This window comes from Cucurbita maxima, unplaced genomic scaffold (assembly GCF_002738345.1).
Source record: "Cucurbita maxima cultivar Rimu unplaced genomic scaffold, Cmax_1.0 Cma_Scf00002, whole genome shotgun sequence".
Taxonomy (NCBI): Eukaryota; Viridiplantae; Streptophyta; class Magnoliopsida; order Cucurbitales; family Cucurbitaceae; genus Cucurbita; species Cucurbita maxima.
Window position 1 is genome coordinate 4,807,424 of NW_019272018.1, and position 27,690 is coordinate 4,835,113.

The 27,690-nt window shown below is 33.1% G+C and overlaps 4 protein-coding genes across 5 annotated transcripts in view; 2 read left to right on the plus strand and 2 right to left on the minus strand.

The window, feature by feature from the left end:
• LOC111496463 (bifunctional purple acid phosphatase 26-like) overlaps nucleotides 1–3,583 on the minus strand; it is a 6,566-nt gene extending 2,983 nt beyond the window's left edge. The window contains exons 1-6 of one of the 2 annotated variants that reach the window (XM_023146912.1): nucleotides 3,389–3,583; nucleotides 2,565–2,774; nucleotides 2,255–2,455; nucleotides 1,793–1,904; nucleotides 835–1,061; nucleotides 263–401 (exon numbers count right to left, since the gene is read on the minus strand). In XM_023146912.1, the coding sequence (XP_023002680.1) occupies nucleotides 263–401; nucleotides 835–1,061; nucleotides 1,793–1,904; nucleotides 2,255–2,455; nucleotides 2,565–2,756 (871 nt within the window). In that variant the 5' untranslated portion in view covers nucleotides 2,757–2,774; nucleotides 3,389–3,583. Of the gene's footprint in view, nucleotides 1–262; nucleotides 402–834; nucleotides 1,062–1,792; nucleotides 1,905–2,254; nucleotides 2,456–2,564; nucleotides 2,775–2,985; nucleotides 3,008–3,388 lie in introns of those variants that run through there. The other variant, XM_023146921.1, reaches the window with a different exon arrangement.
• A 6,129-nt stretch (nucleotides 3,584–9,712) lies between these two features.
• Nucleotides 9,713–15,133, plus strand: LOC111499930 (uncharacterized vacuolar membrane protein YML018C-like). Its single transcript, XM_023151663.1, has 8 exons — nucleotides 9,713–10,622; nucleotides 11,232–11,621; nucleotides 12,262–12,479; nucleotides 12,616–12,686; nucleotides 12,795–12,893; nucleotides 13,443–13,560; nucleotides 13,669–13,804; nucleotides 14,750–15,133. The coding sequence occupies exons 1-8, from the start codon at nucleotides 10,542–10,544 to the stop codon at nucleotides 14,861–14,863; spliced, it is 1,227 nt and encodes a 408-aa protein (XP_023007431.1). The 5' UTR covers nucleotides 9,713–10,541; the 3' UTR covers nucleotides 14,864–15,133.
• Nucleotides 15,134–17,671: 2,538 nt separating this feature from the next.
• Nucleotides 17,672–20,163, plus strand: LOC111499921 (uncharacterized vacuolar membrane protein YML018C-like). Its single transcript, XM_023151653.1, has 9 exons — nucleotides 17,672–17,900; nucleotides 18,018–18,431; nucleotides 18,534–18,748; nucleotides 18,828–18,898; nucleotides 18,986–19,087; nucleotides 19,274–19,391; nucleotides 19,470–19,605; nucleotides 19,690–19,775; nucleotides 20,020–20,163. Exons 1-9 carry the CDS (start codon nucleotides 17,820–17,822, stop codon nucleotides 20,036–20,038), a joined length of 1,242 nt encoding a protein of 413 aa, XP_023007421.1. The 5' UTR covers nucleotides 17,672–17,819; the 3' UTR covers nucleotides 20,039–20,163.
• Nucleotides 20,164–20,936: 773 nt separating this feature from the next.
• On the minus strand, nucleotides 20,937–23,515 carry LOC111499940. Its single transcript, XM_023151675.1, has 4 exons — nucleotides 23,212–23,515; nucleotides 22,802–22,845; nucleotides 22,392–22,584; nucleotides 20,937–21,588 (listed from the first exon to the last, which is right to left on the minus strand). The coding sequence occupies exons 1-4, from the start codon at nucleotides 23,270–23,272 to the stop codon at nucleotides 21,281–21,283; spliced, it is 606 nt and encodes a 201-aa protein (XP_023007443.1). The 5' UTR covers nucleotides 23,273–23,515; the 3' UTR covers nucleotides 20,937–21,280.
• Between the last annotated feature and the right edge of the window lie 4,175 nt (nucleotides 23,516–27,690).

Below are 27,690 nucleotides of genomic sequence, written 5' to 3' on the forward strand. Positions count from 1 at the left end.
AAAAAAAAAAAAAAAAAAAAAAAAAAAAAAAAAAAAAAAAAAAAAAAAAAAAAAATTAAAAAGGAAAGAAAGGAAAGGAAAAATTAACTAAAAACCTCTTGATCTTCAATTCTGGTAGTAATTAGTAATTAAGTGCAAACCTAATGTTGATGTACAAATAAGAAGGAAATGAAAGGAACGAGAACTTCCTACATAAAGAGCAGCAACTATTGAAGAAGTTGACTAGTCGTGCAAAGCAAGAATATGTATATTTAGTATTTACCAAATGTAGAGTAGGCAGATAACACTATAATATGAGCCGATGCCCGCCTGATTGCATACCAAAGAGGACTGCTGCTTTTGGATGCTAAATAAGGTGTCAGATATCGATGAATGTAGGATTTGAAAGGTTCAACTTCACCCTAAAAATAGAAAAAAGGAATCATATCAAAGAAAAAAACATGATAAACATTACAATTAGTTGACTCAATTCTTAATGAAGCTGAGTAAGTCTAAGGTTAATTCCAACACAGAGCTGAGTGAACTTCGAGCATTTAGGGAATTATATAACAACATATGTTCTGAATTAGCAGGACAAAATATTTTCCCCATCTTTCAGGCCAGTAACTCAGAGGCAGATTCAGTATTTAAATTCAGAAGAAAACTTATTTATACAGATTACGTAAATACCATATTACATATCCACATAGAATAATAATGTAGTTTAAAATATTTACGTGCGACGGAAAATGCAAACAACACCAAACAAGGAAAGTATTGCTAAATAATATAATTACTAAGCTAGAATTGAAATATTATTGTTCAATGATTGAATCAAATTGTTTTAATTTTTACCATGTAAGGCATGTACTCTATTTCATGATTTCCAGCAGACCAAATCCAAGGTTGATATGCTGCACTTTTCTCCGCAAATCGACCCCATGAATCCCATCTTAGACCAACATCATTAAATTGATACCTATCAGCATAAGAGAGATCTCCAAGAAACAATACTGTCTGCCCTCCACTCTTCATATAATGCTGTAGAGTAGAAAGAGAATTGAATGTCTGGCCCAAATCACCTAGAGCATAAATAGCTATTTAGTAGAAGCAACAGGTTAAATAAATAATGACGCAAAAGTCTACTAGATGCAATTTTTTTATTTCCATGAATGTCCATGCAACCTACCTAGGATCTAAGATACTACATTTGGTTGCAAAAATTTACTGGATGCAAAAGTAGATTGAACTATATGAAACATACGTCGAAAAGAGAATCAGCAGACTTGGTAAGTTTAACAAAAGATTTACTTTTCTTCAGGGAAACTGCCGAGGGGGATGGAATCAAGCACATACCATACAGTATACGAAAGTCACTTGAGAGGAGAAACCACTGATTTTCTAAGCTCCATGTGACATTATTTAGTACCATGATCACCCTCATTTCTTAATTTAATGGTAAATTTCTGTTTATGAATTTCATATGGTATCATGTAAAAACATTAAATTACTTAACCCATCTAATTTGAGGGAGACATGAGTACAAGTAAATCATATATAGTTGTACAACTGGAAAAAAAAAAAAAAAAAACGTAGAAGCTACAAATCTTATTATCATCCTACATTCTACCAGATTGAATTGGAGGGGAAAAATCAAGTTGCGAACAATAATGTTTCCTCTTTTGTTTTATTGATAAGGTTGAAGAAACACAAATGGTTCAATAATTAACACTGCACACGTAAGATTAAGTTACAAAAATAAGCTAGAAACCTACTTCGACATCAGTACTCCAAATAGAAAGAAAACTCTCACCAATTATTCCAAATTTGTAAGAAGCATCAGGATCAATCTTTGGTGGTGTCTGAAACCAGAATTTTCGAGCAGAATCACCACTCCCAATCTTGTAATAATACTTGGTATTGTACTGGATCAAGGGGGCACCATTAAACTCATCAATGGAACATATTTTCAGAGAGATAGAGTGTGAGTCTAGTCAAGAGAGGAAGAGAGTTGCAATAATCTTGGAATAAAACACATATATGGCATGTTAAGTTAGCTTTATGGTCCATGTCAAAAAAAGCATGCGTTTGTGTCAAATTTCTGACGAGAAACCATTCCCAACAGTGAGAGGGAGAGCCTAATGAAAGTCAAGATACAAAAAAGAAGTTTGCATATCTGGTAATTTTTAATCTCTGAACTCTCGCATGGAGTTACCAGCTAGAAGTTATAAGTAAGATTAATATTTCCATCGATAATAAAACTATATTCAGTTACCTTGAGGTCACCAACATGACAGTGATGAATGTAACCAGACTTGTATTTATAAAAGGTGTAGTTTGTCACTGTTCCCTCTGCAGTGAACTCATAACTTTCGTCTGAAGTACCATAATGGACAGTATTGTGCCCTGGATCATCAGGTGTTACCCATGAGACAATAACGGCCTTGCCTTCATAGTCACCCTGGGTGATATGCACCTACACGGAAGTGATGGGGGTATCTTTGTTATTCTCCATAAAGTGCCCAGTCCAAAGACGAGTAGCTCCAAAGAAAAATGAAATTGGCACCAAAATCTCAAGAGCTTACCTGTTGAGGGGCATTGTGACCTTTTGGAATAGCAAATACATCATTATCAAGAGGCATATCAATGGATGGCCATTCTGATCGAATGAATGTACTGGTGATCCCTGCATTCCCAAAGCTCAGACAGCTAATAAGTATGCACAAAGCAAGTGCAATTCGAAGAAACAAGCACTCCAGCTTGGAATTTCCTAGCATGATTGATGACTCAATGAACTGCATCAAGACAAAAAAAAAATAATAATAATAAATAAATATTTCGTCATGGATTAGAACTTCAACATCTGAAGGATGATTGAAAGAGAGCAAAGAAAATTTCAAAATAAGGCCTACAGAAATTTTTTAGTATCAAGCTCAAACAACATGAAAGAAAAAACGAATCCGTGTACACTATCATAGAAAGAGGAGTAAAGTCCGAACTCTCAACCTCGCAAAGAAAAACATCGTTAAAAATAACGATCAAACAGCATAGTTAATCACAAAATTCACATAACGAAAGTCAAATCCTAAAAAATCCACAACTCAAAGTTCGCGTCGGAAATCTATCCCCATTTCGCGTCCACCTGTAACATTTCCCCTACTAAGTGGGAGCGCCCACAGCATACTCGGCATTCTATGGGATGAAATCAAATCCAACAACCAAAAATGGACAAAAATCTCAAAAAATTGTTTCGCTTTGCATGAAAGGCAACACTAACTAACAATTGAACACCAGTCACCACGTGAATTTCTATCAAATTACACACAGATAATGCATAAACAACAAGTGTCTGAATCGTTTTCCCACGAATAACGTAAGTGATCATTGTGTACGAGAGGTAGTAAAGAACCTGAGAACATTAGCCGGGAAGAGAGCGGGAAAAGATGCAGGGGCGAAACTGGATTAGATCACCCCAACAAGGGAGAAGGTTAGCGAATGGCTAGATTGTCGGGTTGAAGAAAAAGCTGGAAGGTCAGGCTAGCAACGTGGAGGCGTAAATTAGCAGCAAAGAAACCGGTGACGTGGCGTAGAACAACGTCCTCCCTTTCGGAAATGTTCTGTCAAATTAGCTGACAAATCAATTCGCATTAAAGATATGCATAAAAAAATTGAGGTTTAAATAATTCCTGTTATTTAATTTTTAAAATGTTTATATAAATCTCTAAAATTTATAAAAATATTTCTTTTTGTTGCTATTATTTTGTTAGTTAAAATTCTCTTACTCAATCAGTATAGGTAAGTATGGAGCACACAAGCAGTCCACCTCAGCATTGAGAACCGTGCCCTAAAAACCAACAACCTCACCACCGACTCCGGATTTTGCATCTTATCTCATAAATTTCTATTAAAGTTAATAGCAGGTAAAATTATATCAATTGGACCGTTATTAAAACTAAAAGTTCTAGAAAAGTATTGATAGAAATTCACGAACGTTGTGTCATCAACCCTATGGCCAGGTTAAAGCTCGAGTCTCGATTATAGTAATGGTCGAGTGTAGATTTGCTAGCAACAAAGGCAAGGGTGTGAGAATGACCGTGACTCATTAGACTTATTGTTTCAACTCAATGAAGACAACGTTGATTCCACCCCTTCACTACCAAATAAAGCGAGGTCTCACCGTAGCAAAGAAAAAGAGGAAGCGCACTTGTTATGTAAACCCCACAATAAAGAAATATGGAACACAAGAAGCTTAGTAGCACGTCATCTCATAGTCACCATTTGTCTTGACATACACTACCAACCATCAATTTGCTAAGGTTGAGTTTGTTCAGCCTTAGACGAATGTACGGTCTATTCCCATTTCACCTAGCCTCTTTGTCCGCCCATTCAAGTTTAGGCAAGGCTTGTCTAGTCTTCTTTTATTCAGCCATCACAAAGATCCGTATTCAATTAGAGAGAAATTTCATGACCCTTGCCCCTTTGCCACATTTCTTGAGTTTTGTTTAGCACGTGTTTTCTTCTTATAGACTAAATAACATCACATCCCTTATGCCACTTCCACCTTTATGTCTTGGTGGATGTTTGGAAAATTAAGATCATATTAAACCTAAAACTCAAATTTCTATCAATTTTTAAAATTTTTAAATATATACTTCTGACATAAAATTAAAAATTTAATAATAAATTTATTATTTATGATTAAATAAATATAAATTAAATTAAAGTAAAAATATATATTTTATTTAAGTCTAACTAAATTAATACAGACATTACATCTAAAAAAAAGCTAGAGAATCAAATTCTTTCCGACATGTTACAAGGAACCCAAAGAGGGAGACAAATTAGTTAGAATTTTTAAGTTATGAATTTTTCGTGAACTAATTTGTTTATTAAATTAAAATTTACCCCTCAAATAGGTTCCTTTTTTTATTAAAAAAAATAGTAAATGTAGCACGTGAACTTACAAACAAATATTTTAATTAACACATAAATCTCACACATTTTAAACTATATTAAACTTGTTTCCCCCCTAAAAATAGGTTTCAATTGCCAAATAATAAGATTTTTAAACTATAGAAGAGTATTTTTTAGAACAAATTTTAGAGATTAAAGATAAATAAAAAATAGAATTTTAAGTTTAAAGACCTAATTATATACATGTGTACTTTCTAAAACCCCAATAGACAATGCCACGCTGGGTTAAGAGGCATCGTTGGGGTTGACTTTAAGCCACGTGGAGCAAGCAATATTCAGAGGGATCTTCTTGCTTTAATTAATTAACACGTGATTTACCAATATTCAACAAATTTAATATACTGAACCAAACAAAACACAAACATAAATATTAAAATCAATTTTGTAACTAAACACAGTCTTTAAATTAAAATTAAATTAAAATCACCTTCCAAATTAAAAAAAAGTACAAAGTGTATAGTTTTACCCATTCAACTTATTGCATTTGGAAATTGAAATAATTTCTTTAGCTGTTCACTGACTTTTATGCAGAGATGATAACGGAACGGTTGGTGAAGAATTTGGTTGTTTGCATTATTAACATAATGTGACAATAATTCCCAATCCAATTTTATTATGACCAAATTCCTCTAAAACAAAACATCACAACAACAAAAAATACTTTTATATATGTGTATGTGTATATATATATATATTAACTCTATCAAAAATAGATAGTTAACCAATTAAATTTATATACTTTAAAAATGCTAAATATATATAGTATTGACGAATAATTATTAATCAGGTCATTAATTTTTAATTTTCTATTTAAAAGATTTATAAATTTTTAAAGTGTCTAAAAAGCTTAAAATTTTAATTTACCAGCTTATTATTGGACGCAAATAAAAAAAAAATTGAAATTTAGCCAAGAATATGATAAAAGAAATAAGTTATAAAATTACATTTACTAAATAGTCTGAGACTTAAAATTTTCGAATAAAAATGATATTTAATCTAAAATTGTCTGAGACAACTTCAACTATAATAAACATATTATTATTATTTTTATTTTTATTTCAACAAGTTTGAAAATATATTATTACGAACAAAAAGAAAAAAAGGTAGCTGAACTCCTCGGCTTTCTTCCAACTGTAGTTTGCTTGTTTTGATTGTATGTAAAGCGCGAGCGCGAGATCGTTCTGCCTCGAAGAATCCGCGTCCAGAATTAGAACTTGCAGGAGCGGTGCCATGGACGATTCTTCCAACAAGGACGATAGCCCGCGAGTTCTTCGAGTTCTCGAAGCTCTCAAACAGGCTTCTCATGAGTTACAGGCAAATCCAAGTCCTCGATCCGAGGAGTTCAATTCGCCCACCATTAAAGCTCTGCTCGAGCTCGAGGTTGAATCCGAAAAAATCCTTTCAAGTGATCCAAACCTTTCGATTCTTTCTCAGCACCTTGCGAACCTAAAAACCTTGGTGGAGACGCTTCAGAAGTCCAGAGGTTACAGCCTCAGGTCGTTCTTAACGCGTCGTTTCGCGACAAATTCGGTATCTCAAGTCGCTGGTTCAATCGAGTCGGAGATTCAAGCTTGGATTGATCGCGAGAGCTTGGAGACTCTGGTTCGAGCTCTTAAAGAGCCATCAATCGACGAAAATGAATCGATTAAGCTACTGATTCAGTTCGAGAATCGCCTCGCTCAGGGGTTCAATCGCGAGCTGCAGGATCTCATGCTAAAATCAAAGGTGTTTTCGCTGCTCGAATTGATTGTTTGTAACCCTAACTACTCGAAAACGATCCGGGAGCATTCGGCGTACGCGATTGGGGCTATGGTCCGTTTCAACAAAGACGTATTCGTTGGTCAAGTACTAATAGGACCGACGATTCACGCCCTAGTTCAAGTGGCTTCCTCTCACTCATTAAAAGTTCTCTGTTCCTTAATCAGATTAGTTAGGTCTCCGCTGGTCGAGGAGATCCAGTCAAACGGCGATATACCAAAAATAATAAGCTCATTGAATTGCCGAGACCTGCAAATTAGGGTTTTAGCTATGGATTGCATCGTTGAAATCGGCTATTTCGGCCGCAAAGAGGCTGTAGATACTATGCTGGAAGAGGGCTTGATAGAAAGGCTTTTAGAGCTACAGAGGTCGGAATTGGGCGGCGATTTGATCGGACTGGGGAAACAAACTGCGGAAGAGAGTAGAGGGGTTGTCGCCGGCGGGGTCGAGGGAAGAGAAAGCAGAGAGAAGAGGTTCTTGGAGAGCCATCCATTTGCGAGCTGTGTGGCCAAGTTTGCAGTGCAATTGGAGGTTGGAGAGGGCTTGAGGAAGAGGGAGAAGAGAGCCATTAAGCCTGAAATTTTGAAGAGAGTTCGAAAAGCTTGCGTCTCTGATGCCGAAGCTGCCACTATAATTGCTGAGGTTCTGTGGGGTTCTAGTCCTTGATCAAACACTGTGAAGAATTTTAAAGGTTGGGCTCGATCCTCGAATGGCGGAATGAAGAATCAGATGGGTAAGTTCGAAATCTATTCTGGGGATGATATTGATCCATCCCTTGTGTCTCTTTGGATATATGGATGTAATAAATTCATGTTAGAACCTAATAAATTAAATTAGTGTAATTAATATAGTTGGTTTAAAAGGAATTGTGTAAAAAGGGGCAAACTTTTTGTGTTTCTTTATTTAAACGTGGGAGTTTTTTCCCCTTATTTAAAAAATTGTTTGAGTTTAGTTTTAGACGGATTTTATCTCAATGTAAAATTATTATATGATTCTAATGTTTCTGAACTAAAATTCATCTACTAAAGTGTCATATATTATTATTCACTTTATGCGTTATCATGACTTTGTTTTTTATTCCTCTCAATAGATCTCGTACCAATTCAAAACCAGACTTTTCAACAACAATAAATAAAAATTAATAATTTCTGCTGTGATAATATATATTTTTTATATTATTATAAAATATGGTTTTTGAGAATTGTAACAGGCTTAATATTAAAAATTGGGCCCAATCTGGCCCATTTACACAGAGTATGGGCCCAATGTATATAGCCAATTTTTGTTCCACTCATTATTTTCTTTAACATGTATATAATTGATTTATAAATATTTATTAAAATTTTAGAGTATAATAGATATCATGAAATTGTTGGCTTAAAAGACAGGTAAAGTTAGGGGCTTCTATTTCTCTATAAAATAATAATAATGTGTCATTTTAGTTTTAAAAAAAACAGTTTGTAATGAGAAGAAAATAATATAAAAACTCAACTACCCAAATAAAAATTGAAAAGTTTAAGCAATATAATAATAATAATAATTATTATTATTAGTCACATGTGAACTTCCAAAACATACCATTAAAATATTCAGTTTTATAAGACAAAACTCGAATATATTTATAAATTTATTAAAAAGTATTAAATAAATATCAAGATTTATTAGACATTATAATAATGTTAAAAAATGTAAATTGTCAATGGTTCTTGTTTTGGCAAGATACTTCGCGGTTAGGAATTACATCTCTCCACAATTGTATGATATTGTCCACTTTGAGCATGAGCGGGTTTGCTTTGTGCTTCACCAAAATGCTTCATACTAATGGAGATAGTATTACTCACTTATAAACTCATTCTCAGTAATCCTCAACAATCATCCACTCGAACAAATTACACTATAAGCCTCCCTGAGGCATATGGAGCTCTCGAATAGCCTCCCCTTAATCGAGACCAGACTCCTTTCTCTGGAACTCTCGAACAAAATATACAATTTATTCGACACTTTAATCACTTTTGACTGTACCTTTGAGGCTCACAATTCTTTGTTCGATATTTGAGGATTCTATTCACATGGTCAAATTTAGGGCAAACTTGATACCATATTAATAATCACAACTCTCCGTAATGGTATGATATTGTCTTTTTGCTTCCAATTTTCTTCATCACTCACCTCTATCAAAAATTCAAAAATTCAGAACGGCGAACGTGGCCAATACCGGAAGAAACTCACGGTCCATAGCAAAGATCCGTATAGAACACCGTCGACTTCAACCGCCGCCCGGAGAAGCTCAAATTCTCTTTTCACTTTTTGAATCCCTTTCAATCGCGCCGTATTTCAGATTCCGCGCTATGAAATGAGAACGGGATGGAAGACGAAATCATTCGGGTTCAATATCGGAACGGATCCTGAAATGGCTGGAAGAGAAAGATTACGAAGTAGCAATTTCACCGGTTTAGTGCGTAGAACATGGAAATGCGACGAAGCCTCATGATCGGACAAAATGATTGAGTTTCTGTTCATCAATCAAGGCTGTCACACCTGAATCAGGATGGCGCCCTCCAGTTCCACATTCCTACGACTTCGTTGTTGTCTTGTCGTGTTCCGTATCTCCCAAACTTCTTTTTGGTCCTTTTCTTTTTTGATTCTTCCTTTCTTTTATATTCATCACTTTGTCATTAGTTTTTATCTTAAACCTGTGACATTTTAGATGGACATTTGACAAACAGATTACGAACTTTTTAGATGGACATTGTGTAGAAATAGCACATAGCACAGATTTAGTTGGTATTTCATTTTTAGGGTAAGTTAAATATTTAAACAGGTCAATCTGTTTAGAAAAAAAATCACCACCTTATTTTAAGTCAAAGTCTTCAACAATTCTCTCTCGGTTATTTTTCTCATTTTTATTTTCTTCCAACAACTTCGAGTCAAACGATTTCCTGTTGCCAAAAAGGATTTTACTTGCCGATTATCCTTCCTATAGTCGAAAAACAACAAAACTATGATTGATAAGATTGAGCTGGAATTCCCCAAATTTGGTTTCGAATTCTTGTATCGTGCAAATGAATGTGATTGTAGCTTTTGAATAACTTTTCTTTATTAGTTAGACACCCTGATGAGGTTTCCATTATAATCATTTTTCATAGTGCTTATGCTTTATCAATTATATCATCCACTTAAAATGCCTGGTTCCGGGTCCCACAAAAGGAACATGAACGCATGGTTGGAGATTTGTCACTTTATTTTGTTGGCCTCTACTTTACTTAACGTTCTCTCTTTGAATGAGAAAATAACACTTTTTCTGTTTTCTTTTACCTGTTGTGCAAGTTATAGAAAGATGCCATGGTGGTATGTCCAAATCAGATATAATGTTCATTTGCATTACGGTTCTATCAGTGTGGATCTTTTCCAGAAATCTAAAACATTCATATTTATCTGTTACTATTGCTTTAAAGTATTGTTCCAGGTGTATGCCCAGCCGCAGAGTGTTCTTGTTGAAGTTTTTGGCGTATTTGTGATTATTGGTATGCCAAAAGATCATTGTGTTGTGGTGAACCTTGCTGGTGCACTAGATCAAAAGTGAATAAAGAGTTTCTCCACTTAGAAGAGCACGACTGGTTTTTGTGGGAGTATCACAAATCATTTGTTTAATCTGCCATCATCGTCGATTGCACGATAATCGACTGATGTTTACGTAGTTAAAAGTCCATGTTTTCCATAAATGGAGAATCTGACAAGATGATTAGTTATTATGGGAAAGTGAATGAAGGCATATAGATGCAAAAATAGCTCTACAGAAAGAAGTTTTTCATTCATTAATTGTGACGAAAATGTGTTGGAGATACAAGCTTGGGTTGCTTCTCATTCTCAGTGTCGTAGTCATGTGGGTTTCCTCTGCTGAAGTTACCCAGGTAAGTTTCTCTCTCGACCTTACATGAACTGGCATTCGCATCCTGATTTTGAACTAATGAGGGAACGATTTAGATAGAGTTCATTTAGTTATTAATGTTAATTCAACTTTGTTTTTGATCTGTTCTGTTCATATCATCCGAATACTGCTCATTGATTATCATAATGATACTCGGAATTCATGGTATATAATAATATAAGTGACGGACTCTTTGAGCTTCTATTATAGAGAAAATTGCTAAAAAATTACTTCTGAGTTGGCTGATTTCGAGTCCAAATTGTGTTCCTGAGTCACTAGAAGCAGCTGGAATCATTCTTGACTTCTGGTCCAATGACCAGGAGGGTGGCTATCACTAGGCTCACATTACGGCTTTCTTTCAAACACAATTTAATTAGTAAATGAGAGCCTAAATTGTTTTTGATATCGTTTATGGGAACCAAGATTCTTTTTGGAATGAAACTACCTGGTATATAATTTATTGCAGTTGATTGATGCATACGGCATTCTCATCTTTCAACATGCAGTTGCATTGTTTGTATGTTACATTCAGTATTTATTACTTGAATTCTCAATCTGGCTCGTGCAGCAACTGACCAGCATGTTTTGACAGAGTATATTTGCAGATTATGAGCAACCGTTTGCAGTATCATATGTTACAACATCACTTTTGATAGTCTATCTTCCTATAGCATTCCTTAAGGACTGGTTAATGAGTTTTTTCTATTGCTGCAATTCTAAATGCGGCGATAATCTCAATGTGGTTTACCAGTCCTCCGTAGAGTTGCAGAAAGTTGAAGTGAGTTTTGCTTCTGAAATAGAACATCAAGGACAGTTAAGTTGTAAAAACTGTACCATAGACATGTATAGTAAGGATGAGGGAACCCCGTTGGTGGCTGTACATATAGATAAAGAAAACACACTGAAAAGAGACCGAAAGTTCACTGCAAAGGAAGTAGCTGCTTTTGGCTTTTGCATTGCTCCTATCTGGTTTTTAACAGAGGTGAGATACTGATTTCTTGATTCTTAATTTCTAAGAATATTCTCCTGAGCTAACGCTTTCCCTTGGAGGGTATGTATTTGATTTTTTTTCTTTTTAATTCGTGATTAAATAAGATACTAGTTTGTATACCTTCAAAATTTATCTTTCTTATCAATTTATGGTTTCGAACTTTTATAATTTGAGACATAAATGTGGTCTGTAGTATCACCAATGTGATGAGAAGATATTTTCTAATATTATGGCTTTGTTCGTGCATTATCATGAGTCGTGTTAGCTTTTAGTTTCATTAAGAAATATGTAATTAATTGATGTAGGAAGAGGAAAGAAAGAGAAGGTTGATAGTGGACGAGATGATTTTAGAAACAACCCCAATATCATTTATCAATAAATTTCATATCACCGAAAGGTCTCCCCAACGTGTTACAATGGAACATTATTTATTGAATATTAATAGATCTTGATGAAATTCCAAGTAAACTAGAGTTTTAAATATTTTAAAGTAGATCTCAATATGACTCAAAAACATTAGTTAATTTTATTTTCTCATTTAAGAAAGTAATCAGACATAGAAAACAAGGCATGTATTCAATATATGGTCAGGTTATGACTTACAAAGTTGAAAATGATTGTATGTCTGCAGTATTTAACAAATGCTGCACTTGCTCGAACAAGCGTTGCAAGTACCACATTGCTATCCTCCACTTCAGGGTTGTTCACTCTTTTGATTGGTGCATTGCTGGGTGAAGACACAATAAATATAGTCAAAGTTGTCTCTGTCGTTGTTAGCATGGCTGGTGTTGCGATGACAACGTTTGGGAAGACTTCAGCTGCAGATGAATTACAGAAAAATGGAAATGGGTATGTCAATTATCCTCTGTTTTGGTGAATCATTTAGATCATTCTTGTGTTCTAAAATAAATGGTGGCGTTGCCAAACATTTTTATCAAATTTTTGTTTTAACCTTGATGAAGTAAATGGGTACAACTGTGTTCAGAATTGAAAATAATGCACTTCTGGGGAATGTATTTTCAGTTCTCTCATCAATGACTTATGGCCTATTCACTGGTTAGATATCCGAACTTCTCTTGTGATAAGCAGTTGATAACATATCGACTGCAAAGACATATTTTCCATATACTGATTCATTTGTACATTATGTCTCGGATGCTGCAGTGCTTCTCAAAAAGTTTGCTGGAGGAGGACAGAATTTAGACATGCAAAAGTTATTTGGCTGTATAGGACTTTTCACCTTTGTTGCTCTTTGGTGGCTAGGTAAGGGTAAAATTTTCTCTAGTTTAACGATCAAATGCCTAATTAATTAATTGATGTATTATTATTGCTGTTTTTATTCATCTAGTTTTATTTACAATTATTTTTCTGGAGGGGAAGGAGGCATTATGGAAGGATATTTCCGATCATAGTTGCATCTCCTCTGTTCTAAAGGAAGAAACATTTTGCTTCGTGCATGTATACTATCAGGCACAATTTTTATTAAAGAATACAAAAGGGGAGGATAATAAATTCTCCCATAAGCCATAAGCCATTAGCCATTAGCCAAGGATTTTTTTTAACAAAGAAAAATAGTTGATCGATTCTTACCTTTAATGATTTCACTAAAAATCTAATTATTTTGCACAGCATGTTTCCGCATTAAGGTACAATTTCAGGGAGGGTATAAAAACCCATAAACTTGGTCCAAATATATCTATCAGTAATGTTGTACCTTTAGAAGAATCAAGCTACATATTTCCAATCCTAAAGAAGAAGAAAAAAAAACTACTTACATCGTGTATTAAATACTTTCAATTTCCCTCTCTTCAGTGTGGCCTTTGACTGCCATGGGCGTTGAACCCAGATTCCTGTTCCCTCACTCTGCCAATGTGGAAAAAGTTATACTTGTCAATGCTTTTGTTGGAAGTTTTTTGTCCGATTATTTCTGGTAATCACAGAGGCAAGCCTTTGGTTTTAGATCTTCTAAATTCATTTACTTTTTGTGTTCGGCATTTAATTATATGTGTCCTGATTTACAATTTTATGGTACACACAGGGCTTTGGCTGTTGTTTGGACTTCTCCTCTGGTAGCTGCTCTTGGTGTTTCCCTTACTATACCTGTTGCAATGTTGGAGGATATGATCATCCATGGCCGGCAGTATTCGGCAATTTATATCATTGGGTCAGCTCAGGTAAGCAATTTGATTCCTTCAAATAACTGAAATGGTGAATTATCCTAATTTAACCCACATACTACATGTTTGCTGAATAAGGCTTCAATTTTGAACCATTGGATGAAAACTATCTTTTCTTTTTTGTTGTAGATTGTGACACTAGTCCTGCTTTAGTATTTGTTCTGTTTTGCATGGTTTTCTTGAGGTCTCTTAGTGACCTCTACTTTGAATTTTAGTGCAAGTTCTTTGCAATCAAATACTTCAATAACATTTTATTAATCGCCACTTATAATGTAATCCCCTCGACTATATTTAGAAGACTAACCATCGGGATCCTCTTTGTTTGGCATTATAACTTATTTAATGGAATAGTTTATGGCCACCCTTGTTTTTCATATCCTTTCCTCTCCTTTTCTTTTCCTTTGACAACGCTAGTAATCCAATATTGAGAATTAGACGGTAGAGAAAGAACGAGAAGGTAATGACTTGTTTACTTTATTAATGTCAATATATAACTACACCCGCTGAAAATTTAGAGAAAGGATTTAAGTGTAAAAAGCTCATTGTATAAGTATTTAGTAGATCTTAGTCACAAGGGTTGGTGGCAAAAATTCTTTAAAAAAAAGAAGAGAGAGAGCGAGGGTTGGTAGCAAAATTATAGATGGCTTTGAGACTAAAGATTTTATTTTCAAAAAGACAATCTGAAAGAAGTACACAGAACAGTGATCATTTGAGAAACATAAACAGTCGCGGAGAATTTGGAAACATTTAGTAAAGGGCTGCTACCATATGATTACATCATCAAATAATTGTTCTCATTATATGTCAGGGAAAATAAACAATTGTTCGTTACTTTAAAGTGTTAGAATACTGAAATTTTGATAAAATTTTAGTAAAGGGAAGGTCCCTATATTCTCATTCATACCATTTTTACTGAATCATGGAGTTGATTTCTTGTTATAGGTATTCTTGGGATTTGTAGTAGCAAATCTTTCAGATTGGTTCTCTCAAAACTTGGCGTCCAAGCTCTCAAGAACAACTTCTCAACTGCAATCAATTTCTTTCTGGCCTATGTGATATATGTTTTGTACATTTCTTTCAAAAGTGAATTTTCTCTGATTATGTTGCAGAAACCCTTGAGAATGCAATGTATATTGTTCCATAATTCTAATTTCTAGAAAGGAATGGCCATGGATTCATAGTATTTTCCGCCTGCTTTGGTTGACAGAATATTGCCCATGCAGTGTTGTTCTTATGTTAATCGGTCAAGAGCTTTGGCGAAGACATTATTATTCCCTGTTAGATCATAAGTTGAATTATTTGCAATGAAATTTGATATTTTAACTCCTTCAGTTTCTGGAATTCCCTGTTGATTGGTCTTGACATGAAACAGGTCTTGTTTTGATGCAGTTCTTTGGACTGATACCATGAGACAAAATGCCTTTTGGCAACTTAAGGTCAAGGCAAGGAACGGGTTTTTTATTTATTTTTTATTTTTTATATTTTGGTTTGTTCCAAAAATGGAAAAAGAAAAAAGGGGAAATAAAAGTCTGAATGGTCTATTAGTTACTAATATTTGACAAAAACTTATCTTTCTATGGAATTGTGTAGTCGAATTTCTGCAAAGGTTAATAATTTTCCCATTGGATTCTGATTTAGAAGAGCACTGTAATCAAATCATTTACGCTTCTTTATTTTTCTTTTTTCTTGAAAATAATATCATATATGCTTCTGTTCTTGATTCATATTTGATTTTTAGCCTTTCTGTAAATTTAAAAAATGATAATTACATGATTGGCTGAAGAAAATGAGGATAAAGATTTATATATAAAAGTAAATAAACTAAAATTAAACCATGAAACTGGTATTTGGCTAACAAATTCTCACATTTTCACTTTGACCAAACTCTTAAATTAGCATCAGTTTCTTTTCTTGTCTTTTTTTAAATTTTTTTAAATTTTGCTTCTTCTATATTTATTAAAATGTTCAATATGATTTTAATATTGCTTTAAAACTTTAGATGTATTCCAAATAAGGGGCAAAACGGTAATTAGATGGAATGTATATACTTAATTTGGTTTGCGTGTCACATAAGAAAATATGCTGTGGAATATTAAATTGGTAGGATTTGCTCTTATATTAAGAAAACAAAAATATTCTCTCAATCACAACTCTAAGGAGACTTTCTCTAATGGGACAAACATATCTTATAATCCCATGGGATGTATAGCACGATCAAGCTATGTCCACGAACCGACAATTATTTTTTCTTCAAAATCATTTCAAAATCATTAATTAGTAATTTTTTAAGTAATCGTTAAAAAACATAAAATTAATTATTTACCTAGAAGGAAAGCCCCATTAGTAAAAATTAGATAAATCTATAAGTGAAAATGCTATTTATAAGCTTAATGTTTTAAAATATAAAAAAAAAATTAATTTAATTTATTTGACAAAGTAACCACTAGAAAGTAACTTATTAGAATCAGGGTTAATAATTAGGTTAGGTTGGGGAAAAAATATATGAGAAAGGTCAAAAAAAAAAAAAAAAAGAAAAAAAAAAGACCGAAATTGAAAATTGAATACAGGACTTGGTGACGTCAGAATTGTCAAAGTTGGTCTCACAGTCTTCATCTCCTTATCTTCTGTCAGAAAATTAAATTATTATATATTTTTATTAATGTAATACATTAATATCTTCATATTTTTATTAAATAAATATGAACACATTTAAATTGTTGTCTTTTGTTAATGGAATGAATCACGATTAATAATAAGGAACTTAATTTCAAAAAAAAAAAAAAAAAAAAGAAAATCAAGAGGCTCAACATAGTTTGGTGTTCTACCTTTGCCTAGTCTCGGTCCACAGTGGAAGGCTCCGCACCTGAGCCTCGTTAGACTCAGCGGAAGTGTAAGGTAACGTTTATTTGGTTAAGAAAATTAAATTATCATAATAAAAAAAATATAACGTTTATTATTGTTAAGTATTTTTTAACTTAGATTTTCAATCCAAATTTGATATCTTTTGAGCCTCAACATTTCTATATATCATTTACAACATAATCACGTCATTTTGTTAAGAATGAGAAATAAAAATAGAATTAAGAAGATAGTGTATTCTCATTGATATTCATACGCTTTAGATAGCATACAAGCTAATAATTAATACCTATTCACCGAAAAAGTATAAAATAATTTAATATTGAGAATAAAATAAAATATATTATAAATCAAATTATAAAAAAAGAATATTAAAATATAATATACAAGATATATTCTATAAATAATATATACTTCAAATATTATATCTCAACATATTTATTTATAACTAATTTTTACAAATAAAAAAACTAGTATATATGTTCTTTTTACACACTCACGTACTTTATAGAAAAAAATTTAAAACTTCACATAACATAAAATTGTTCTAAGATAAATATGTTTAATTATGAAATTCGTATCATTGAGTCATGGTAATAACTATGAATTCTCTTAACATTTCATTGATCGTAATTTCATATTTTCAAAGTTTATTCTAAGTGTGATCTCGATTCATTCATGTATAGTCATCACAATCAGTTATAGTTGAGCGACATGTGTTATTTTACGAGAGTCGGGAGGAAATAGTTTAGTCTAAGAGTTTGATAAAGAAAGTTGATAGGAAATAGAAATACGTAAGAATAGAGAAAAAGAACATATTGGCTTCAAACACGACCAGCCACAGAGAAAAAGAGAGAGACATGACAGAGTAAAAAAAAGACTTAGCTGAATCCAATGAACTGCAATATCCATATGTTCTTTAATAACACTCCATTTTAGACTTTTGGGAGCTCCACCTTCACCACAACCTTACAAAATCTTCCCTCTCTTTGAACAAAATGGATAACTTTTTTAATTTCTTCATCACCATGCATGAAAATAGGTATATAAAGAGCATGATTTTAAGAGCAAAGCTCTAAAGCTTATAACCATTCCATTTATTTCTCACAATACCAATAAAGTTTTTGTTTTTGTGTAATATTATTGTATTTTCATGGCTTGGAAGTATAAAGGAGGGCTAATTCTTCTCGTTGTGGTCGTGGTCATATGGGTCGCCTCTGCAGAGATCACACAGGTATCTACTTTTACTTCTAACGGAAAAGATGAAGTCGATACATAATTTCTTTTTTCTTATGTTCATATCTCGCTAAATCACCACCTAATTCAAAAGCTTTAAATTTATGTTTTATAGAGTATTTTTATGGATTACGAGCATCCGTTTGTGATGACATATGTCGGAACCTCCATGTTGGTGGCTTATCTTGCAATTGCCTTCCTTAGAGAATGCTTGGTGAAGCTATTCAGAAGCCATTTTCGAAATGGAAATTCTAAAGAAGTTGCAGAGATTCAAGAACAAGATAAAGATAATAATAATAATAATATTAATAATAATAATAATAATAATAATAATAATATATCCGAGGTGGAAAATGGTGATGTTCTTTGTGTGGTGAACATTGAATGTGAAGAACAAGAAAAGGGGAGTGTTAGTAATAACGATCGTTGCGAATGTGAAGCTGAAAATGGAACACAAGAAACATCGTTTAGTACAAAGAAAATAGCTGTTTTGGCTCTTGCTATTGGTCCCATCTGGTTTGTCTCGGAGGTCAGTAATTCGAGTCTCTTTCGACTTTATTTAGTTATCAAACAGTCTCTTTCGACTTTATTTAGTTATCAAACGGGGCCTAAAATTATAAAAACTGTGCAGTATTTTACAAATGCAGCATTAGCAAGAACGAGTGTAGCAACCACCACCATATTGTTCTCAACGTCGGGTCTCTTCACACTCATACTCGACGCATGTTTCGAAAGACAATCTCTAAGCATAGTAAACGTTGTTGCAGTCTTTGTCAGCATGGCCGGGGTCGCTATGACCACCATCGGAAAGACATGGGCTCGTGATGAAGCTCAATCCTCTTCCAGGTACGTCTATTTAGATTTATGATATATAAGTAACAACACTATCCTACCAAACCGATGAAGATATTGCGTTTATTTTTAGACATGAAAAGCATTCGTATGTCGGAGATGTATTTGCTCTGCTCTCTGCTTTCACGGACGGGCTCTACTACGGTTAGTTTTGGTCCGTAAATGGCTTAAATAACATAAAAATAAGGAAAAATATTAGATTTTTTTAATGAATTTGATATGATTATGCAGTGCTTTTGAAGAAGTATGCAGGGGAAGAAGGGGAGAAGGTTGATATGCAGAAATTTCTGGGATATGTTGGGTTATTCACTCTCACAACTCTCTGGTGGCTAAGTAAGAAATCACTTCCTCTTCGATTAATTCCTGAGTTTATAATCAAATAATACTGTCTCCATTAGAATAAGGTTTTTTTTTGGAGAAACTCAAAACAAAACTACGAGAGCTTATCATTAAAGTGGACAATATCATAACATTATAGAGATCCGTGATTTATAAGACACACTTATTTATTTATTGCAGTATGGCCATTGAAAGCAATCGGAATAGAGCCCAAATTTGGCATACCACAATCCACCAAAGTAGCAGAAATAGTGATTGCAAATTGCTTTGTATCAAATTTCGTCTCAGATTACCTCTGGTGAGAGCTCAAAGTTCATACAAAGTTAGAAACTTTTTAAATGGGTTTGTCAATTTTTGAAAGAATGGGTAATTTCAGGGCAATGGGTGTTGTTTGGACGAGCCCACTTATAGCTGCTTTAGGTGCCTCGCTAACCATACCGCTAGCCATGGTGGGAGACATGCTACTCCATGGCCGCCACTATTCTTTGGTTTATATTTTTGGATCCCTTCAAGTAAGCAATCAAAAATTTCCTATTCCTATTCCTATTCCTATTCCTATTGTGTTATATTTGGTTGATTTTGGTTTAATTTCGTAGGTATTTTTGGGGTTTATGATCGCTAACTTTTCGGATTGGATATCGCCCAAGTTAAAGTTGAGGAAGAAGTTCTTCGATGGAGCGAAGTAAATACGTGAAGCTCTTATTGATCGTATGATTATATCGATATTTTTTTCCTAAATGCTTGAGAATGTATAACCAAAATGGTGAATTTCGAGCATAAATCGAAAGGGATTGTGGGACGACGCTTAGTTTCGAGTTTTAATAATAAGCTGAATAAGTATATATATTTAGAAAGTTGATTACTTATTTTTGTTTTCATTTTTGGGAGTTTATTTTCTTATTGTTTTTTTGGTAATTTTTGAGCAGATATTCATTACTTACCTAAAAACAAAAGGCAGGCTGGGAAGATCAAAGTTTAAGGAAATGGGATGACAATGAATGAAAGATGTTTTCAGTTGATTTTGTATGTATATTAATTTTATTATATGGGATAATAATTTAAAGTGTGTATTTTTGGCTTTACATAATCAATAATTACACCCTTAATAAACAAATTCCAATTCTAAGTAAAACTGAATCACTCAAACAACATAAAACTAAAATGAATGCCAAAGAATGACTATCACATATATTGTTATTATCAGAATTTGTTAACGAGATTAAGATAAATAATTAACTCCACCGCTAGCAGATATTATCTGCTTCGATATCTTACATATTGTCGGCAGTCTCACAGTTTTAAAACAAACTTACTAGGAGAGTTTTCTACCCCTTTATAAGAAATGATGATTGATTCTCCTCTCCAATCGAGGTGAGATCTCACAATCCACCTCCATGGGGACCCAACGTCCTCGCTGGCACAGACTCTGATACCATTTGTAATAGCTCAAACCCACCGCTAGCAGATATTGTTCGCTTTTGTTCGTTACGTATTGCCGTCAACCTCATGTCCGTTATAAATGCGTCTACTAGAGAGAAGTTTCCACACTCTTATAAGAAATGGTTTGCTCTCTCTCCAACTCAGTTGGAGATCTCACACATTGAGATTGAGATTGGTTGGTATTTTAGGTATCAATGGCTGCCTTCGCTGCCAATGTAGGTATCAATGGCTGCCTTTGCGGCCTTTGCTTCAAAAGGTGATTCTGTGCGCATCTCATCTTGTTTTCACTCTTCCTTTCTTTGTTGTGAAGAAAAGAACTTAATGATTCGTGTATAAACAAATGATCTACTGAAGACATGGATTACTCATTACCATCTCTTCTAAAAGGAAAAGGGGAAATCTCTACGGTCATGATATCTTTATTCTTTAAAATATACATTGCCCTAAAGAAGTACATAAATGTCTCCACCTAAATTCCTCTGCTGCTACTTAACAAAACTTCACTCTACTTCTACGCAAAAACCAATCCACGGAGCACAAATCCTCGAATCGATATCACTATTTTCGGTAACGTTGTGATTTAAAGCTACCATTTTCCTTTTCAAGTCACAGCCATCCAAAAAGACAGTGATAGATATAGATTGGTTCATAGAAAAATAGTTGAGGATGCAAAAAACTCCACCTATTCAATGCCAAGCTTAATTCCCCTATTGTTGGTGTGATGTGATATCATATGTACAGCTCAACTCATTCCTGTTCTCCTTTTGAATCGTCAATAGGCGGTTCCGTGCACAATGGACAAGGCGGATCGCTCCTATCTTCGACGTTTGGCCGGTTCTCCAGACAGTCTGCATGATAGACATGGCCACAAACCAAAACTGCAGCAACGGGAAGTTCGCGAGAAGAAAGTGTGTTGCCGAGAGAGCAAAGCTTTCGTCTCATCAGCTTATGGCAAATCCCACATAGCATCCTCATTCCATTAGATGATATTGCATCCTTCCCTAAGGAATTGTACCTTATCCTTTCTGGCCCCCAAAATGAGCGCTCAATGCCATCTAAAATCAATGCAAAAAGTTTGAGTTAATACAGAACAACATCATCATCATCAATGTAGAAGAAGCAATTCTAGATGATCTTTAGAATTTATCGACATAGAAATTCCAGCTTGGTTTCGAGGTCTATGATATATTTTTAGGACATTTCCCTTTGTAAGTGTTTCATGCAACACAATTGACTGTTCTTTATCCAGAATTCCAAGTACTGAAGTTTACTTTTTCCTTTGTAAAGTGTTTCATAATCAATATGTTCATGTCACAAAGAACATGAACTCTAATTTAAAGCAAGGTGCCGTGTCATCCAACCAGACGAAATGTTGGAATTTAATTTATTTGAGATATGGCATACAAACCACCTTTCTAGCATAATCTATGTTTTAAGGTCCACCTCTAGCAGATATGTCTGCTTTAGCTTGTTACATATCGCATCAGCCTCATGGTTTTAAAACACATTTACTAAGTAGAGGTTTCCACACCCTTATAAGGAATGTTTCATTCTCCTCTCCAACCGCTGCTTTAGCTTGTTACATATCGCATCAGTCTCATGGTTTTAAAACACATTTACTAAGTAGAGGTTTCCACACCCTTATAAGGAATGTTTCATTCTCCTCTCCAACCGACGTGGGATCTCACAATCCACCCCTTTGGGCCGTTACATTTCATTTGATTAGAAGTAGGGAATGAATTTTCAAACATCCTATAACATTTAATAGCATTACAAGTGAACATGTCATCGCAAAAAGTCCTCTCATTCCCGACTGAAAAATGTGCATGACCATGTTTAGGAACTTCAGAACATATACCTATATGGTCTGGAAACTCCGAGTTGCGATGAGCAGCAAACTTAAAAGCGGGTCGCTCTTCAAGTATGGTTCTCACTCGGTTTTCACAGGAGGTGGATGCATTTGCTTGACTGATTGAACCTCGCCGATAATATTGGTGGCTATACTGATGACATAAACGTTTCATGAATACCGGGCGGGCAAGAGTCTGATCCTGCTTGTTCAATGCAACATAGCTTTAATAGATTGCCATCAACTAAAAGGAGGGATCTAAATGTTTCTATAGTAAGGGAAAGGTTTGAACTACTATTTTGCCTACTCACTCAAACTTGAACTAGATAAGTCAAGGAAGAAAGCAAGTTTAATAACAAAGTATGAACAGTTTCTCATTTTTAAAATAGAATGTCTGAAGCAAACAAAAGAGTACAAACCTCTTCCGACCGCACATCCATTTGATTTGAAAAAGTCACTGGCCCTGCAACATACGTATGATCATGTTCCATTTTATCATTCAAAACATAGGAAAATCAGAAGAATACATCAGTTCTACCAAAACATTCAACCAAAACTAATTCTAAAAGGTATTGAAGTAGCCAATTGACTGAGATTGGTCAACAAACTACATCCTTAAAGGCCAAAACAATCCCCAATATATTCTTGTGGAAAACTCTCATAGATCGGATTGAAATTCTAAAAATGCCAATTACTTACAAAACCCATGCCGCTCAAACAAAGGTGATTTAACCAAAACTCTGTATCGACGCAAAGGAATAATCTCTTACAGACATTTCAACAAACAGAAACAGAGCATGATGGGTTACAAAGGAAAAGAAGGGCATACCAGAAAAATGAAAAGGACGATCGGGGAGGGTCTGATCAGTGTCTCGCTTGCGCTTTCCCATGGTGATTAAGATCGTTAATAAAGCGAAGAGAGTGAGATTAAATTAGGAGGTTAAATTTAGGCGATGATCCGTGGTGATGAGCATGGGAAATTGAATTGAATTTAATAAACGCTTTTGATTTGGGCCCTTTCGGGGCTTAAAACACAAACCCTGCTGCCGATTTTCGATTCAACGAAATCACAGGAATTTGTTGTGTGTTTTTCGATTTCGAGTTCTTGCTTTTCCTTTCATATTATTCCTTTTTTCACGGATGCCTTTTGAAAAATCTATCTAAATTCTGGTTTTTCTATTTTGTTATTATTTATTTTATTTTATTTTATTTTTTTTGGAAAAGCTGATTTTAATAAATAACATGAAATAACAAATATAGTAATTAAAATTTAGTCAATGAATCATTAATTATTTTATGTTTGAAATAATTTACAATAATAAATACATATTTTTATTTACTTTTTTTAATATTTTAAATCATTCTTTTATTATATATCCATAAATTTAATCCTATTAATTGATTTTCCATTGGTATATGTTAATTTTAGTTTTAAAAAAATTAAAGAATATATATTATTTATAAAAAAAAATATTACAAAATAAAAGTAACAATTTCATCGAGATTGTTATTGAGATCCAAAGGGTTTATTGGGCCGAGCCTGCTTTGGTGGGCCTAAGTTAATACGAGACTGATCCATGCTTTGTCTTACAGCTACTAGATGGGCCTACTGTTTTAAGCCTCGTACATATTTTGGGCCCACCCAGAATTTGTAAGCCCAACATCATCTAAATAAAAAGGTTAGCTTTAGATTAAGTCAAGTTAATAATCAAAGAAGACCATGTTTAGCTTTAGATTATGATAACCATAAAATTAAATCTTTGAATTAAGATAACACGTGGAAAAGTTTATTCAAATAGCCACTTTGACCGAGTCAATGGTTTACTATTTTCACATTATTTTAATCTTGCACGCAACAAATAAAATTTTGTGTTATGTGATTTTTTCAAATATTTATTTATTTTCTTTTCAAAAAGGAAATTGGTGGGTTGTATTCCACTCATTATTATTGATTTTATTAAATATAATAATTGAGATATTTTAGTAATTTCTTATTGCATCGTTTTCTGCGGGCGTATTAAATAAAATAATCAGCTTTTTCCATACAAAAAAATATATATTAATTTTACTTATTAATAACACTCATCTCTAATGTTTTGACTTAGAATTAAAAAAACAATTTTTTTAGTAAAATAAAAAACTGAAATTTAAAATTTGGTGAGGCTAGCTGTTTTTCACAATAATCTATACTTTTGAGTAAATTTCACTTATTGTGAAAAAATAATTATGAATTCAATGAACCATTAATTATATTATTCACCATCTCATCAAAGTTGGTATTTTTATAATAACAATCTCATAATATTTATTGATAATTGATTTGTGTTTTGTATAATAATAATAAATTTATCTTAGATTTGGACGTATTTAAATGGGTTAAAAAAGCTTTATTAATAATAGAGGATTAAATTCTACGAAACTATTTGATATTTCATTAATGTTATTACAAAATTTAAAATATAGAAAATAAATAGAAACGTTTTTGTACAATAATAATAATAATAAATAAATATATATATAAAAGACAAATCTTTTACATTATAATATTATAAAACATATATTGAATATAAAAATAAAATTATAAGATTGTCCATAGACTAACCAATAATAATCTCATAAAATTCAACAAAATTAATATTAAAAACTTTATATTGACTTTTATATAATATTCTAAAAAATTCAAATTACTAAGAGAGGAGAAAAAAAGGAAATTATATAGTGGCGGAAATTTAGAGGTGATAACGTCAAGCAAGTTGGAGAAAGCTGCTGGTTCTGGTCTATCCTCGAACCGCTGGAAGGGATAGGATCCCTTATCTTTTGGGACAGCTTAACTGGGAATAGTCCAAAATACCCTTATGGCCAACGGACGACACGCCCTAATTTACTCATTTGCTCCTTCTCCAACCTAGTACTTCCCTTGTTTCTTCGGCTAAAGGGTACTGCCCTTTCCGGGAATTTAAGGGCCCCACCTTCGTCATTCATTCAGTACCCTTCTTGGAGCTTATTTCACAATGGCTCTCATGTATATTCCTTTTGGATCCCTTTTTTATTCTCTTCAAAGTTACATTAAAATATTCTTTACAATACCACTTGATCACACCCATATTTAAAAGTTACATATTCACGTACCAACACAAATCCTTTTAAGATATAGACCAACACAAAATCTTTTTAAGATACTTTGTTCTCACTCACATGCATCTTATAAAAATTCTTAAAAGATCACCCAAAATTGCTACAAACAAAACATGCTGAATCTTTGAATTTCTATGATTGAGTTATCCAAAAAAAAGTGTATATTTGTTTTCACTCACGTGCATCACAGGAAAGTTTCGACGATGTCACTCAACAAAAAATTGCTTTAGGCAATACACATTTAACCATAAAGTTCCTACGATCGAGCAAACGAAAAGAAAGATATATCTTTTAAGTCATTCTTAGTCGTCCTATCGTGAAGATCACTCTCATTTGCATGTGGTATCGGTTCATCAATGTCATAATAAATATTTTAAAACTATTTTTATGGAGGAAGTCTATTAAAGTGAAAAAAAAAATCAATATAACGTTGACTAGAAATATGTAGTAATGATCGAGACACCTTTACACTATTCAAATTGAGTTAAGTAGTTTATTTAGTTAGCTGTTTCGCTTTCGATCCTAATGGCGGAATAAATCTTGTTGCCGACAACCTTCTCACGTGACACCAATGTGAACTTTGAGAAAATTCATGTGAGCACACTAATTATTATTCGTAACAAATAACATGGTTAAATATAAGGACAATATATTTTAAGGTTTGAGGATTGAAATTAAGAAAAGAAAAGGCAAAGTTAGAGACCAAGTTCACATGTTTAGAATGTTTGAGGTAAGTCACATGAAATTGTCTAAAGAAAAAAAAATGTCACATATAATCACATGAAAATTCAATTAGGTTTGAATGTGATATTTCATCCTTTTAACGTTGTTGATATGTTTCTTCCATCCTAAATGTGGCAATCATTGCCTGCCTTTTATTCTTTTTTCTTTTCTTTAATATCTAACTAAGTTTTTTTTTTTTTTTTAATTTAATGATTAATTATAGCATCGGCTCATTGAATGTATTGTGACACGAAGGTTAAATCCAATTCTATCTTAGCATTTTAATACATTACCATATATTAATATTAATTTCTTAAATATGGAAGCTAAAAACTTACGTGTATAAATAAAACTTATAATTAATGGTTATCCTCAATTAAATATAATATTAAATTTTACTAATCCTGACAATAATCCAACAACCTTACATTAATTTTTTTTAAAAAATAATTCAAGATAATAAACTTACTTTATTAAGTGGACCAACTAAATTTATTTCATGTTTTTGTTTAGATCTTTCGATTCTTGTTTTTTTACCCACGAATGTTTAAAATTTTTTTACGATACCCAACTAATAAAAATATATATTTTTATTAGTAAATATCTGTTGACGTTATAGCCAATACGGTTGAAAAATTACTCATGGTATTAAAAAAAAAGTGGTAATATTATTATTGATTTTTTATAAATATTTAAAAAATAACAAATTATTTAAAAATTAAAAAGAATAATCACTTGATGATATGAGAGCGACAATAAATAATGACATAAATAATCTTTGTTTGGAAACAGGGGTATTAATGAGCGGACCCACAATGCCAGCTGTAGATCGAGGGAATTGGGGAAGTAGCTAAAACTGAAGTTCGGTGGGTGAGATCTCGGGGGGAGGAGGAGGAGGAGCCACCGTAGGCCTCCGCCTTGTGCCACCGACATTAACCACGGGCCCCATCCCGATCAAACCACCATTAATAATTACAGCTCAACCTACTCATAAAAATATGTGTAATAATTTATTGTTGTTTCTTAGTTTATATAAAATTAATGTGCAAAATATCTGTGTGGAATTTTCTTAAATAAATAAATTAGAAATACAAGTGGATCGGTCTACACGTGGAAAAACAAGTGGGCATGATTTAATTTCAAACACGTGTGAGTTTTGTTTGTTGAGTTGGAGCTGAGGAGGACATATATATATATATATATGTATATTTATTTATATATTTACCAAATATAATGCTCGTTTTCACACACCCATCAATATTCAAATTTTAAAATCCATAATATAACGGTTATTTTTTTTCTTAATATTAACTTATTTTGTGTTCTAACAAATTATTATTTTTAATCAAGATTAAAACATTAATAATATTATTATTTGATATACATAAAAGAAAATGAGAGGCAAAAAAAAAAAAAAAAAAAAAAAAAAAAAAAAAAAAAAAAAAAAAAA

Coding starts and splice junctions, on each gene's coding strand:
- LOC111499930 (XM_023151663.1), top strand. CDS start 10,542: ATGTGTTGGAGATACAAGCTTGGGTTGCTTCTCATTCTCAGTGTCGTA. Junction 12,894..13,442: donor TGTTGCTCTTTGGTGGCTAG/GTAAGGGTAAAA, acceptor CCCTCTCTTCAG/TGTGGCCTTTGACTGCCATG. Junction 13,805..14,749: donor ATATCATTGGGTCAGCTCAG/GTAAGCAATTTG, acceptor TTCTTGTTATAG/GTATTCTTGGGATTTGTAGT.
- LOC111499921 (XM_023151653.1), top strand. CDS start 17,820: ATGGCTTGGAAGTATAAAGGAGGGCTAATTCTTCTCGTTGTGGTCGTG. Junction 17,901..18,017: donor CCTCTGCAGAGATCACACAG/GTATCTACTTTT, acceptor TATGTTTTATAG/AGTATTTTTATGGATTACGA. Junction 19,392..19,469: donor TTCGTCTCAGATTACCTCTG/GTGAGAGCTCAA, acceptor GGGTAATTTCAG/GGCAATGGGTGTTGTTTGGA.
- LOC111499940 (XM_023151675.1), bottom strand. CDS start 23,272: ATGGGAAAGCGCAAGCGAGACACTGATCAGACCCTCCCCGATCGTCCT. Junction 22,585..22,801: donor TGGATGTGCGGTCGGAAGAG/GTTTGTACTCTT, acceptor TTGAACAAGCAG/GATCAGACTCTTGCCCGCCC. Junction 21,589..22,391: donor GGAGTTTCCAGACCATATAG/GTATATGTTCTG, acceptor CATTGATTTTAG/ATGGCATTGAGCGCTCATTT.